The sequence below is a fragment of the Toxoplasma gondii genome, chromosome VI (genome assembly GCF_000006565.2).
Source record: "Toxoplasma gondii ME49 chromosome VI, whole genome shotgun sequence".
NCBI classification, from domain to species: Eukaryota; Apicomplexa; class Conoidasida; order Eucoccidiorida; family Sarcocystidae; genus Toxoplasma; species Toxoplasma gondii.
This window is the reverse complement of record NC_031473.1, coordinates 1925096-1938815: the sequence shown is the minus strand read 5'-3', so window position 1 is coordinate 1938815 and position 13720 is coordinate 1925096. Positions and strand designations below refer to the sequence as shown.

The window sequence follows — 13720 nt, the reverse complement described above, 5'->3', positions numbered from 1 at the left end:
ACAGAATGAAGAAACTCGACTCCACAGAGGTATCGCATGGCGAAATCCCTTGTGGCCCTACGAAAAATGCAGCAGTTCTGGCGCGTTTTCGACGTTTGAGAGCAACATGTGGTCTTTAGGACACTCCTTAGTGAGATCTAAATGACAAAGGATCGGCATAACTACCTCAGCACGTGGCAGCTTGCGCTCCTAACTTTTGTGAATCTCGACAAGGTCGCGGAAAGATCCCTCGGACAGCCGGTGGGAAACGATTTCGCCTGCTATTGTACAAAATGTCGTGGAGAGAGAAACATAACCCAGATCACTAAAATCAACCCGTAGTCACGGACAGAAAACGACCACATCGCCTCCAAAACTCTGGCTATACGCGTGACAATAATTAGCCCACTGCTTCTGCATCCCTGCTGGTCTTTTTTGTTGCCAGTCGGGTCTCTGCTGGTCTTTTTTGTTGCCGCGTTTTCAACCGGACATGCGGGTCGTGTTTGCACCTGTTTCCCTACCAGACACTTGATATCACATTCTTCGCCGCGGACTTTCTGAAATCCCGTCTACCAACATCAGTTCATCACGCGCTGTATGATGTTGACTGCTGGTACGCGATTTAGTTGAATTCCAACTGCTGTTCTGTTTGTCATTCACTCCAGATGAGCAACCGTCTTTTCTCAGTGTGTGCTGCATACGCGGTGGGTTTCCTCAAACTTCTAAAATGGTTTCACCGTTCCTTGGCGTGCCTTTTTCCTCAGGTGTCAAGAGCCTCTCTTATTTTTTTGTGCGCTAGAACGGCAAGATATTGCCGGCTACTCTTGGTTCGACAGACGCGAGAAGGAAATGAAAGAAACTCTCAACGGGAATCAAAACACAAGATACACTGCCGCTGCTTCTAAACTGCGGCTCGACTCCGGGACTTGTGTTCTTTCCTTTTTCCTCCGTTGACCTGGAAAAACCAAGCCGCGATGGACTTCCTTTTCTTCTCCTTCGTCTCCTTTTTCAGACGTTTGGTTTCTGTTCCTCCGTAGAAGTTCTAGTATTTTGAACACAAACTCTTCACTCGTGTCCCGAATCTGGAACAAGACTCTAAAAACTCACATGCATTACAAGATGCTTGTGTATACCTCCCTCGTGGACACACATACATCTGTATACGTGTCCGAAGGGTAGGAACAGTCACAGCCAACCATCCATTGATCCTATACACACAAAACCCCTACAGGCATGTGCCGTGGGAAACACACGAGAACGCGACGAACCCGCCACAAGCGTGACAGATGATATTTTCCAGAGGAGAGGCTAGCAGAAGTGTGAGATCCACTACTCCCTCTCAGCGATTGACGTCAAGTGGTCCTCGACTTCGTGCTCCGACAAGATCCTGGAAAGAACGGAGAAGAAAAAAAGCGACAGCTGTGCAGACACATTCTCAGATGACTGTCCTTGATCCCTCTCTACAAAAAAAACCGTAAACTGGAACGACCTACACCCACATATACACGGGGAGACCTTATTCTTTGACGCCCGCGCTGTCATTGCTTGGGCCCCTTCTCTCGACAAGACCTTTAGCACCTTTACTGTTGTCCACCCTCTGTTCATTTCTCAGTGAATCCCTGACACGCTATCGCTTCAATAGCACGAAAACATATCTATCCGACGCAGATCGTTTGCCATCACAAGTGTCCCTGGAAGACTCAGAAACAGGAACTGGCACCAGAGGAAAACACGTACTGGCCTCATGTAGCGTTCGTGAGTTATGCGGTCCTTTTCCCCTCTTTCTTTCCTGCTCACCTGAAGGCAGGTTGGTCTTTCGTGACAACACCGACTTCGATGTCGGAGGCCTTGAAATCCATGGCGAGGACGTGCTGCATCGCCGAAATGGCGCATTCAATCACCTCTTTCGGGGTTGTGCGAGAGCGCTTCTTCACCATCTTCTCCAGAATGTTTGTCGCCTCCTGGCGAAATAGAACAGAAACAGCGAAGTGGTGTATTCGAGGGGTTGCCACGAAAGCTACCTCGAAGAACGCGCGGAGTAAATCGTATCCGTCCTCCAGTCGAACGGAGGAGAGGCGGCACTCGTCCGAAGGGTGATGGATACATCTTTGCCTCGGTGGTCGACAGCTACCAAGAACCAAATCAGCGCCGGTCTCCATACAGGTGTGTCATAAACAAGTGTTCAGAGATACTCTTAATGTATTCCAGCTGGATCAACGGGTGTAAAAGTAGAGCATGCACAATGATTCTGCATCACCATTGACATTTGCCCGTCGTCGACAGGTCCACAGAAGTATATGCACGCCAACAGCTGGGCTCTTCCACGCTTGTGTGTGCCCATGCAAAACACAGTACTAGTCGTCTACCCAGAACGAGATTTACGGAAACAACGGTCGCGCGAGGGGACTCGTCTGAGATACGGAGGAAGGAAGAGAAAACACTTGCAGAGGATCTGAGAGACTTGGGTGCGAGGACGCAGCGATGAGGAAACGAGCAAAACCGCCTCAAGAAAAGCGACAGCCGGAAAAAAACTTAACTGCATTCGTACCTGCTCTTTCGTCCCCGATGCGCACGCCTGAAGAACGGAAAGGACACACAGACAGATCACGACAATCTCAAGTTTGTGGCGCATGAGGAGCCTTTCCACTTCACACGAAGATCCAAAACCCCATGTCGACAGACAGAGCCACACCTGTATGCATGCACAGCACACTGCTGACTTCCTTGGTCCTTTATACCGCACCAAAAGCGGAGAGCCGTGACTTTCATCTCAGCAAATGCTCCTTGAATCACTGTGCATACATCTACAGCAACAGAGACCGTTTAGAAAGACGGTCCCCCGCCGCAAGCAGTGAGACTGTCACCTCGGTTATCCAGAGGATCAGAACAACTTTCCTTTATGTGCGCAGCGCGAGGCCACGGCACCGATAACAGGACCTACGGAGGCGCCCAGAAAAACACAGGAGACCGCGAAGCAAGTGGAAACGAAGACTGCGACTTGCCTTGTAGCCCGCAAAGAAACCTGCAGGGTCGAATTTGTAGATGGACGGACCAGCTTCTTCGTCGTAGGATATCATAATGCCAGCTGGACAAAAACACACATCCCAGGAATACGCCATGTACCCATTCATCCCCACACTCGTACAGTTTGAAACATCATGGGAGGCGTCATTAGACCTCCATGCCTCTCCTTTCTCTCCGATGCATGCGCACATCGCCGCATGCGCACAATCACGAAAAGCTGCCACGACATGTGAACACATCTATCTAGGCGTACGTACACGCACACGCGGGAGCCTATGGTCACTCGCCTCTAAGGTTCCCTGCTTCGCTGTGTCGCCTCCTTGCAAGCATCATGCGTTTCTTACTGCATGCATGGAGACGCATGTAGGCGAACTGTGTGTACACCTGATTGATGTCCGCGATCCGCTTCGCGAGGGCGTAGACCGGCATGTCGTAGCCGTTCTTGTAAGCGAACTCTCCTGTCATGGCGGCAAGACAAGCGGGAAAAACGGTCACGTGATTCCTTCTGCATTCTTCCACGATGCAGCGCAGAGCATTGCGTAGAGAAAACCCGCTGTTCTCGATTAATACGAAAACACAAGAAAGGACCTCAAAGGGGAGATATGTCAAGAGACACCGCAGCGTATGAAAGAGCCACCGGCGGCCAGGATGGCATGTAAAAGAAATCTGAAGACTGGCTCCTCCAAGAGCAGCTGCATGCGCGCATCGCGAGCATTCAGACACACACGTTTCCGTAAACGACTACGAATCGACAGTATTGTGCTTGATTTTTCTCCGTAACAAAGCAAGGTCTTTCTCGCAAGGCGGCCCAAAAGATGCAAGGCCCCTTCCATTAGCTTTTTGTGTGCCCGAGCGCATGCGTTCACGAATTGCATAGTTGCGTGGCACTCGCCGTCCTCATAGAAAATGCTTCATCCCCCTGAGTGCATACATTGCATGCACGCTCACTCACACCCACACAGCACCTTGAAGCCCGTGGAGTTCCACGCGCTCTTTGCAACTGAAAACCAGAAGCCACCAGACATGCGACACCAATCACATACCAACTGAAGCGAGACTCGCTACTCTGTCTTCACACACACAGACGCACACATCAAGACACGCATTCACGCTTACACCGACAAGTAAGCATATGTTTATATGGAAGCAGACATATATATATATATATATATATATGTACATATGTATGTGTAGATATGTATGTGTGCCTGCTCTAGAGTGCCGGTGACTGTTTACGCTAGAACCCCTGGATGCACGGTGTGCGTTTCCAGTTTCTGTTCACTAGAGAATTCGTTTTTTGCAGGTACCTGCTTCCTGTCGCGCGCGAAAGGCAATGCTGCGGCAGTCAGGGAAAACTCCCACGAGACAGCTGCCGATGGTCGGGGAGAGAGTGTAAAGAGAAGAGACGAAGGAGCTGTCGAGGTGTTTGTCCTATGCACAGACGCACGCAGGAGAGTGTTCGACTCACAGAAATACCTCCGGCGTCTGAGGACTGCGCGCTTTGTCTGCGTACGCGGCAGGGACAGATATGTGGTGGCCTGCGTGAGGTGCATGCCTTTGCGACCGCGGACTCTTCCGAGAGCCAGCTCGAGGGGTCCGATCCTCCCAGCATCGACTCCGGCAAAGCACCAACCAGAAGCGACTTGAAACTAGAACCGGTAAGCTTGCGTCCGCCCCTTCGAACCGCCGAACCGCGAGTGTTGGTGTCTTTGATGTGCACTTCAGGGGTGGAGGTACAGGAGTCGCGAAAGACAATGGAGACACGGAGACTGGAATGAATACCTACGACGCTGATGGACTTCGGTAGGTCTTGGAGTTCAGCGCCCAACCGATTTAACATCGTGATGTCTTTTGAGTCTCGAGGTGCTAGAAACTTACTTGAGTCAACTGGTGCGCGGCGACCTTCTTCTGAACAACCAGGCATGCGCTGTCGTCGCCCTTGATCGCGACGCAAGTCAAGTTGCAGTTGCGCACTGCCTTCATCGCGTACTCTGCAATCACACCGTGGATGCACTCGACGTCAAGTATACACATACTGCGCAGATGCACAGGTACGCATGTACAGATGCACCCCCACCTCCTGTCTACATGTGGGTGTTCTCGCGTGTGTATGTGTGTGCACTCGGACAGAGGCGTAGACATGGTGACGCACAATTACTGGCCTGAAATGAAAAAAACAGTCTCCTGACATCCAAGGACAGACGCAACACCTGCTCGTGAACACCGTCTTCTTCTCCATCAGCTCCACAAACAAGACTGACAGGAAGATATACGTGTTCACCCTTGCACACTAGCGGGAAGCTGCGCGTTTACAGAAAATCTACTGAAAGATATCTGTGGCCATGCACGGAAAACCGTCATCACGGGCAGAGAGGAAGATGTACAGAGTCGGGGGGAGGGGGGGTGGTGTACCGTGTGAAACATCGAAGCGGTGAGGCTGAAACGCAGCGAAAATGACGGATAAACGACGGAGAAAAATACTTTGTAGGGAGAAATGAAAAGTGAAGAGAGAGACTGTGAGGCGAACCAGACAGAAAAGGGAAGAGTGTCGACACGCAACAGACTGGAGCCGTCGCCTAGCGTTGGAGCACACTGGTTCGTTCGACAGTTGATCCTCGAATATAAAGGTCTGCTCCTGTATGCAGCGGTAGAAGCTTTAAACAAAGGACTGCTTAACTTACACTGATAATTCAAGTACGTACATATCGAACATGGACTAATGATGCCCACCTGTGCATCTAAAGTTAACACGCAGACATGGTAGATGCTACCTTCCCGGCAACACTCTGAGTAACTGTATAGTCGACGCTTGCTCTTTCCATACATACTATTTTAATGCTTCGACGCTGGTTACGAAAGTTTGAGTTGAGAAGTTCGCGAGTCCACCGTATATCCCGGAGTGTCAACTTAGGTGGGCATGTGGTAGAAATCGGTGGGGAGGAAGACACATTGGAAGTACGTGTGCAGCCCAGCCCAGCAGCGAGGACCCACAGGGCAAAAAGGCAGACTTCTGAGTTGCTTGAGTAGAATCCCCTCTCTCTCTCTCCCTCCATGCTCTTCTCGCTTCCTTTCCAGCCTTGATTCCTCTCTTTTCTCTGTCTCCCCTCAGACGTCTCTTCCGAGAGGAAGAGAGTCAGGGACAAGAGGCGGACATCAGAGGAGACAGGATGGAACACTCGAGAGAGAGAGACCGCAAAACGTGGAGACAGAAGTTTTGACAGAGACGCATTTGTACTATGCTGAAGAGAATCCAGAAGCTTCCAGATGAACCATAGACACGTGGAACTCCATACACACCTGCCAACACAGGGAACGCGTCTACGAAAATGCGCGTATGTCTTTGCGCATGTGGGAAGGAGAGAAAACATGCACAAAAAACACCAGTCTCGTGTGTAGATGCACCCGCGACGCACACAGTGTGCAGATGAGTCACCGTTCCTTCTTTTCAGAGAGGAAATGCACAGTGTTTCCGACACCTCCACAGACCAGACAATATGACAGACAACGCAAAACGCGCTGACCCTTACCGACTTGGTACAAGTTCCCGTCCGGCGAGAAAATGGTGATGTGGCGATCGTACATCGCCTGGGTGCTACGGCCTGCCATTTTTGCGAAGGTCTGTCAAAAACCTGAGGTCGAACTCTCTCGACTGAGACGAATGAGAGTGGATAATCGAGATGTCGCAGAGGGGGAAAGATGTCCTCGTCAGCGTTGCCACGGACGACAGAAGAGCGGAACTTCCACGAAGAGAAAGGAGATTCAAGAGCAACAAACCCGAAAACGAGGGAAAGGATGCAAACAGTATCGAATACCGGACGTCGGATCTGTCTGCCGAAGTGTACGTACACCGGTTTTTGGTGCGTCGAGAAGAGTTGCGGAGAACGAAAACCAAGAGGACGCGAGAACGAATCGTCTCACGTTTTCAACGACAAAGGGGATAATGACAGAAACGGGGAAACCGAGTGCCGATTCACTTCTGTTTGTACGTGGCTTGCTGTGTGTAGGCGCGTGGAGACAGGAAGGCAAAGACGAGCAGCAAAGGGCAGAACGCGTCACAGAGAAATGATAGAAAACGGAGTTCTCTGTGTCTGTCCCCTTGATTCGACTCCGAAGGACATGTCCAGAAAAAAGCGAACCGAAGAGGTAGAAGAGAACGGGAAAAGTATTTGCTCTCCGAGGACTCGGAAGGCGACCGCCGACAGAGGTGGAAAAAGCGAGTGAGTGCAGAGAGCGTCCACCACGGTATTCCGACGATGTGGAAGACAAAGAAAGGAAATCGCTTCGTATGGAAAGAAGGACTTCTCGAGGTGAAGACTTCGGTGTACATACACACCAGCAAACGACCGAAAAAACTGGGGGTTGCATGCAAAGGCGCAGAATACTCAGGAGACGCGCTAGCCCATCGCTGTCGGTGGACAAACTTTGTTTGTGCTCCCGCACCGGCCTCTCCATTCCGTGGCTCGTGGCCAGCTTTCGACTTCACCGCTATACACACGTCGCGGTAGCACAGGTCTTTCAGATCTTTGGCATACTCAGGTGTCCCATCGCTCCGTACTCACACAGATGCGTCGATCTCTTCAAGTGTCGCACGCCGGGCACAAGGAGGCACCGGAGAAGACAACTACAATGACAGTTTCGAACTCCCCTGGAGAAGTCCAGAAGGTCGTTGAACAAAACACCAGGCGCCGTGTGAAAAGCAGGAAAAACCGTTTTCACGGGTGTCCCGACACGCAAACCCTTCCCTCGCCACACAGTAGCATCATCGCATTTGCACCGTATTTCTGGATGTGTTCTCGAAAAGAGAAACTAGAATGCTCATGCGAAGCAGGGATGCAGTTGCAGCGGACTGCGGGCTTCCTGCAGAGCTGACGGCGCTGGAAAAATCAAAACGAATCAGCAGCAAGACAACGACACACGCTCCCAATGCACGCCAGCGAGAGTGCCTGCTGCTTGGCGTTTTCAGGGGTCTGCAGAGCTGCCTGTACACGGCAAATGATAACTGGATTTCTCTGTTCGGTGTGGCAGGGCAGAGTCCCCGCATCCGAACGAGATCTTCTATTGTGTTACCATGATTTCGAGAACACATCTGAATGACTCTAGCAGCCCTGCAGGTACAGATGCAGCGCTTAGAGTTCCCTTTTTTTCCTTTTTCCTCATGTTTTAATGAGAGGTCCTAAATGGTCTCGCCTCGGTTTGACTTTCAAGCCGCTAGAGGGTGGCAGTTTTGGCTACAGCAAGCCGAGACAAAAACACGGGCGTATGCAGACGCAGCACAAATTGTTTTCGGGGTAGACGTGGAACATTTTTGCCCTGTCCGTGCGAAGCCAACACTATGGGAAGCGAAGGCCGAACTTGCACTTTCCGCTATTCCTCACGCAGTGGCGGAACTGCTTTCCAGTGTGGCTGAGACAGAAACTTTGAGGCAACAGGATCATCTCTTTTGTGCAACTGTACTTTCTGCTCGTTGCAAACTCCCTCACCGCAAATTCGTTCGGTGGCTGTTCCGCAACACAAAATTTTTCTGAGTATTCAACCGGTCACTTAGATATGCAGATACATCTTTACGCGTCTACGTGGACGTTTTGAGGCCCCGATGAGCAGGTGCATCGCGGCTTCAGGTCGAATTTGATTAGTGAAGCGGGCATTGTTGGTTTGTCAGCGTCGTTGTCTTCGTCGAAAACCGCAGTGCGAAGTTGGTGGAAAACACCGGAAAACGTGCGGGTCTTCTCGATGAGACATGACGCGTTCCGTGAGAAAGCAGAGATCTCTACAGGATGCAACTCTCCCAGCCGGTTCCTCACTACTCAGTTTCGTTTCTAGAGGCCACACAGGACGACCAGTGGGATCACGCAAAAAGTGATCTCGAGCTTGGCGACTCTATTTCTCGGCTTTCTGGATACTGCATAATTACGCGGCACACCCCAAATTCATTTGCCTATGGACACAAGGTTAGTGTTTTGTGGAAAGAGCTCTGACGAAAAAATCGCACTCCGTGGATACAATTCTCAGCATGCAATCGCAGTGCACAATACTGTATGTAACTGCCCAATACCTCGCTCAATACACCTCGATACACATAGGAATGTCTGCAAGACGTTCAATGCGGCTCGCCGCGGAACAGAGGCAAAAAGGACCCCTGTAAAAGAGAGCGAGGGCAGTGACATCCGGTTAGCCACAGTTCCCACCGACAGTCTCTTGAGACTCTCGCTTCCTGCCAAAGAACGCCAAGTGCCAATAAAAGTGACTGCAAGCACCTCCTCTCGCCCACCACAGTAGCACTGCTGCAGACGCACTCCCCCCCCCTGAGCTTGCACAACTCCCTAAGTTGTCTGAAAAAAGTCTGATCCTCCGTCCGGAAGACCTCACTATCCATCCCCAAAACTCACCCATACACTGCCTCAATTTCAAGTCTTGAATTGAGCGAAGGAAATGCGGGACATCGAAAGACTTGTACATAAAAGTTACCCTATCCTGCGTACAAAGTCGGCACTACGAACATAAAAACCGTAGCTGGAACACGTGTTGTAGTTACCACACGTTGCTTTCTACATGTGAACACTCTACAACTGCATCCGCAGATATGCGCAATGCACATACCTGCTGACACGTTCAGTACGAGCCACTCCACCCGCCCGCCGATGTAGGCCTCCATCTCTACCTGAGGAGCTAAAAGCGCTGAAGTTCAACATCCTACTGCAGTGAGGTTGTTCCACATCGGTTACGTTCTTGGAGTAACTCGACTCCGAATAGCAACGGTGTTCACATGCAACCAGAGAGGGACCCTTATTTGCTCATGCATGCACCGATATGCATGTCCTCGTCACGGCGACTGTGTCGCCGCGCGAACCGCGTCGAGAGGAGAGAGAGGCGCGTGCTTATCAAGAAGTCTCTGAAAAGCCTTGAGGGCCCTCGTGCTCCGGCCACCTGCGTGCTTGGTGACGAGGTGAGCAGCTTCTTCGGCGCTCGAGACGAGTCGAAATCCCGTGTGTTCGTTGAGCCCCACAGCCAGCTGCACCTGCAGTTCAGGAGCTGAAGACAAAAGTCGAAAAGGCGCATGCACGGAAGCGCGATAGAAGACACACACAGAGGCAGAATAGCACCGAGGATACTGAGTGTGACTCCCGCTTTCAAAAGAACGGAGACACCGTTGTACCGAAGACACTCGACACCGCTCCAGCTAGAGAGGCAGGAGAACGCGAGGGCCACGATCGATGACGCTTTCCGGTGACGGAGTTTAAGCGCACACACAGGACTTGTCCAAGTAGAAGGTCCGATAAACTCTCCTCATTCACCTTCCTCGTGTTCTGCCCCATTTCGTGCAAGTGAGCACGAGCATGAGGCGACGTGATAGCGGGGCATAAACAGTCTATCGCCGGAAGGTGGAGATAAAAACGAAGTCGCTGCTGCACCTCTACAGCCCACGCGTCATTCGAGAAAATCGAGAAGCTGCGGCGTCTCTCTTCTCCACTTCATGCGCCGCAGAGAGAGGCGGATGCGCGGCCATGCCCAAAGCACCGCAACCTTCTGTCCACATCTCTCTCGAAAGCTACACGAGCAACGACCGCTACACATATACATAGATGGAGGCCTTTCTTCATACACATGCATGGCTACAAAGACACACGTACATAGATCTACATCTATCGACGCACTATGCATCTATATCTATATCTGCACCGTTCCATCTGCATATATATATATATATGTATATATATTTATGTGTATATAAAACAACACATCTCGCCCGTGTGTGTTCAGGAAGGATGGACTTACACTGATGGTCGTAGTTGTCTGGATAGAGGAGCGTTCGTGTTTTGCCCTTCGACGCGTCTTCTGCCTGGATCGCCAGCGGCGCATTGGCGAGGAGCTCGTCTGTGAGGTGGAGGAAAAAGTAGAATCGGTTCTTGAAAGGGCCGACGCCTGCCGAGGCGAGCGGGACGAGTCTGTTCAGATCTTCTCTCACGTCGATGCCCGTCTCTTCGTAGAGCTCGCGCGCGCATGTCGCTCTTGCTACTTCCTCTTCGTCCACGTGTTTCTTCTTGTTCTCCGTCTCTGGCCCCTTGCCCGAGGCCGAAAAGGAGTGCGGAGCCACGGGGACCGTCTGGTGGGCGAGAAAGTCCGCAGCGCTCGCGGCATCTTGTGGGAACTCTGCGTGACCGCCGGGGATCTGGAAGTGCAGACCCTTCGACTTCTTCTCGCTGCGGAGCACGAGGAAGCCCCCCGCTGCGCGCCAGGCAATCGCGAAGCCTCGCAAATCCTCCATCGCAGTCGTTCCGGAAGCTCCGCTCGAGTCTCGGGCCGGGGCAACGAGGGACGAAAAAGCAGAGGCGAGGCCAGAAGAGGGAGGAGGAGACGAAGAAGAAGAGAGCGGAAGGAAAGGAACAGAAGGAAAACGCGAGAGGAAGAACAAGAAGAGAAGGAGGAGAGTGGCTGAAAGGATCCACCACAAAGCACTCCGCCGACGAAGGGCGTCTTCACCGGCAAAAGGCATTTTCGCGAGAGGCGGTCCAAGTCCCGGAAACGGCGCCCTGCAAACTCTTTCAAGAACAAAACGGCGCCCTGCAAATTCTTTCAAGAACAGTTTTCAGGCCCGAACCTCTGAGGAGCTGCGCCGGCTGAGCCGAGAAGGTCGATGTCTCCGGCGCGACGATTGAAGGCGGAAAAAGCGAGATAACAGCAACTGAGAAAAAGGCTACAGGGCTACGAGAGAAGCTGCACGGGACTCAAGAGAAAAACCAGAGAAGGAAAACTTTGCTGGTGATAGAACTCAGTGGAGCTATACGTGTGGAGATTCAGTAAATAACATCACGCGGTAGAAAAAGTTCCGCAGAAACTCAACAGGGGCGCGAGGAAGAGAAGAGCCGAAGAGAGGAAAACGGCGACTTGAGTCCTCTCGACGGAGGACGAACAAGACAAGAAAAAGAAGGACAACGACACAGTGACAGGAAGAGGACCGACAGAGAGGCAAAGAAGCTACGCGGAGAGAAGAATACGACAGCGAGAAACGAACGCGACAGACAGAGACGATGATACACGGAGAGAGGAAGAAGTAAAAGAGGGGGAGACAGAGACGATTCACAGAAAGAAGAAACGTGGAGGCACACCCAGAGAAGAAGGCGATTCAGAGAGGGCCATGACGACAGCGAGAGAAAGGAATGGAAGGCGATGTCGCTCGTCCTTTGTTGCCTGCCTCGTTGTCTCCGGCATCCGCTCGACAAACGAAGTTCACTGCCTGAGAGACGTTTGTCGTCGCAGGTCGCCTGAGGTTTCGTTTGCGGAAAGGTTGTTCTTCAGAGAAAAACGCGAAATTGTTCGTTTCCCCACCACTTTGACGCCCACACACTGTCTAGACACCCTGTTTTCCCGATTTCAAGGAGAGCGCGTCGTGTACAGACACCAAGAAGGTGCCGGTCGAGAGGAACTCTCGACTTTCCGGCATCCGAAGTACGTTCGAGTTTCTCAGCCGCAGGGAGAAACGGGGAACGCTTCTTGTTCTTGCGCGTCTGTTCCTTGGCTGTTTTTTGCCACAAAGAAAAGCACAACGAGCTCTCTCGTTGCTCTCCTCTAGCTGTCCCTCTCGGTGGTTGCGACTGTTGCTTGATCCGAGAGGAAAAAGAGCTTAGAATGTAGAGGAAAAGAAAGTCGGAAAGTCTGTGCTTTCATGCCTTTCTGTGCTGCTCTTTCTCGCTCCCCGGCGGGAAGGCTACCCAAGGTCTTGAGTGGCGGGCGCGGGGGCTGTACGCAGACGGCGAGGCCAGATATCTCTCTGGACTCTCGTTTCTGCGTCGTCTGCCAAAAAAGAAAAAAACGGAGAACGCCTTTGTCGGAGATGCGCGGCAACAGAGCCGGTTCATTGCGAACCACTGCATGCAGAGACGCAGAAGGAAGATGGCCGCGGAAAACCAGAGCTCAGCTCCTCCGAGAGAGGCTTACCTTACCGGGTTGAGGCCCCTCTGTGCACAGCGACAATGTGCAGACCGCCTCATGGCTATACGCCAGAGATAGGGATGCCTCTACATGTACATCGATTTGTGAAAGTGTGTGTCTGTCGATTTTCTTCGTGTAAAGTAGGTTCCTGCTTAGCTGTGTAGTGAGTGGAACTAGAAACTGGTGCTGCCATGTTATCTGTGGAAACCGCACTCGAGTGAGATATCCGGGTCCTGGCTATGTGTGCAAAGCATGCTTCTCGAGTTGGAAAACCTAGAACTTCTGCTTTCTGCGGACAGCCAATGGCTTTCGGGGCTTGAAGGACTCGCATTTCTCGTGGAGTCCCGGCGCCGCATACGTCCGTCGACACGCGGGAGCGCGCGACCCTCTGCAGGAAGCGCGAGAAGACACGCAAGGCTGCACCGTGCTGCTGCCCCGAGTGTGCGCCAGCAAATCGGGGAGACTCGACAGAACGTAGAAGAAAAGAGACAGCCAGAACAGGCGAAGGAAGACAGAAGAAAAGTGGGAGAAGAATTGAAAGGAAGAGAGAGAGTACGAGGCGGAAAGTTGAAGAAGGACAGAGAAAGACGGGGGGAAAGAGGGGAGAGACGTGAAAGAGGAGCGGCCGAGACCACCCACAGCGAGAGGGAGAGGAAGCGGGGGAGAGGGAATAGCGGAGCTTTCTTTCTGGTGGTGTGAACATGCTTTTCCACTGGAGAAAAACGGAGACAACGGACTTGCCCCGTTACTTGCTCCGCTTTCTTCTCGAAAGGCGTAGCCTCTTCCAAGA

The 13720-nt window shown here is 52.0% G+C and overlaps 2 protein-coding genes across 2 annotated transcripts; both read right to left on the bottom strand.

Annotated features, from left to right (window-relative positions):
• Nucleotides 1-761: 761 nt before the first annotated feature.
• TGME49_242290 (proteasome subunit alpha1, putative) lies at nt 762-7357 on the bottom strand. The gene is made up of 8 exons (XM_002366718.2): nt 6531-7357; nt 4882-4994; nt 4311-4434; nt 3348-3461; nt 2982-3064; nt 2528-2554; nt 1777-1940; nt 762-1366 (listed from the first exon to the last, which is right to left on the bottom strand). Exons 1-8 carry the CDS (start codon nt 6607-6609, stop codon nt 1309-1311), a joined length of 762 nt encoding a protein of 253 aa, XP_002366759.1. The 5' UTR covers nt 6610-7357; the 3' UTR covers nt 762-1308.
• A 1264-nt stretch (nt 7358-8621) lies between these two features.
• Nucleotides 8622-12793, bottom strand: TGME49_242270 (hypothetical protein). The gene is made up of 2 exons (XM_002366716.2): nt 10777-12793; nt 8622-10032 (listed from the first exon to the last, which is right to left on the bottom strand). Exons 1-2 carry the CDS (start codon nt 11492-11494, stop codon nt 9824-9826), a joined length of 927 nt encoding a protein of 308 aa, XP_002366757.1. The 5' UTR covers nt 11495-12793; the 3' UTR covers nt 8622-9823.
• Nucleotides 12794-13720: the final 927 nt, after the last annotated feature.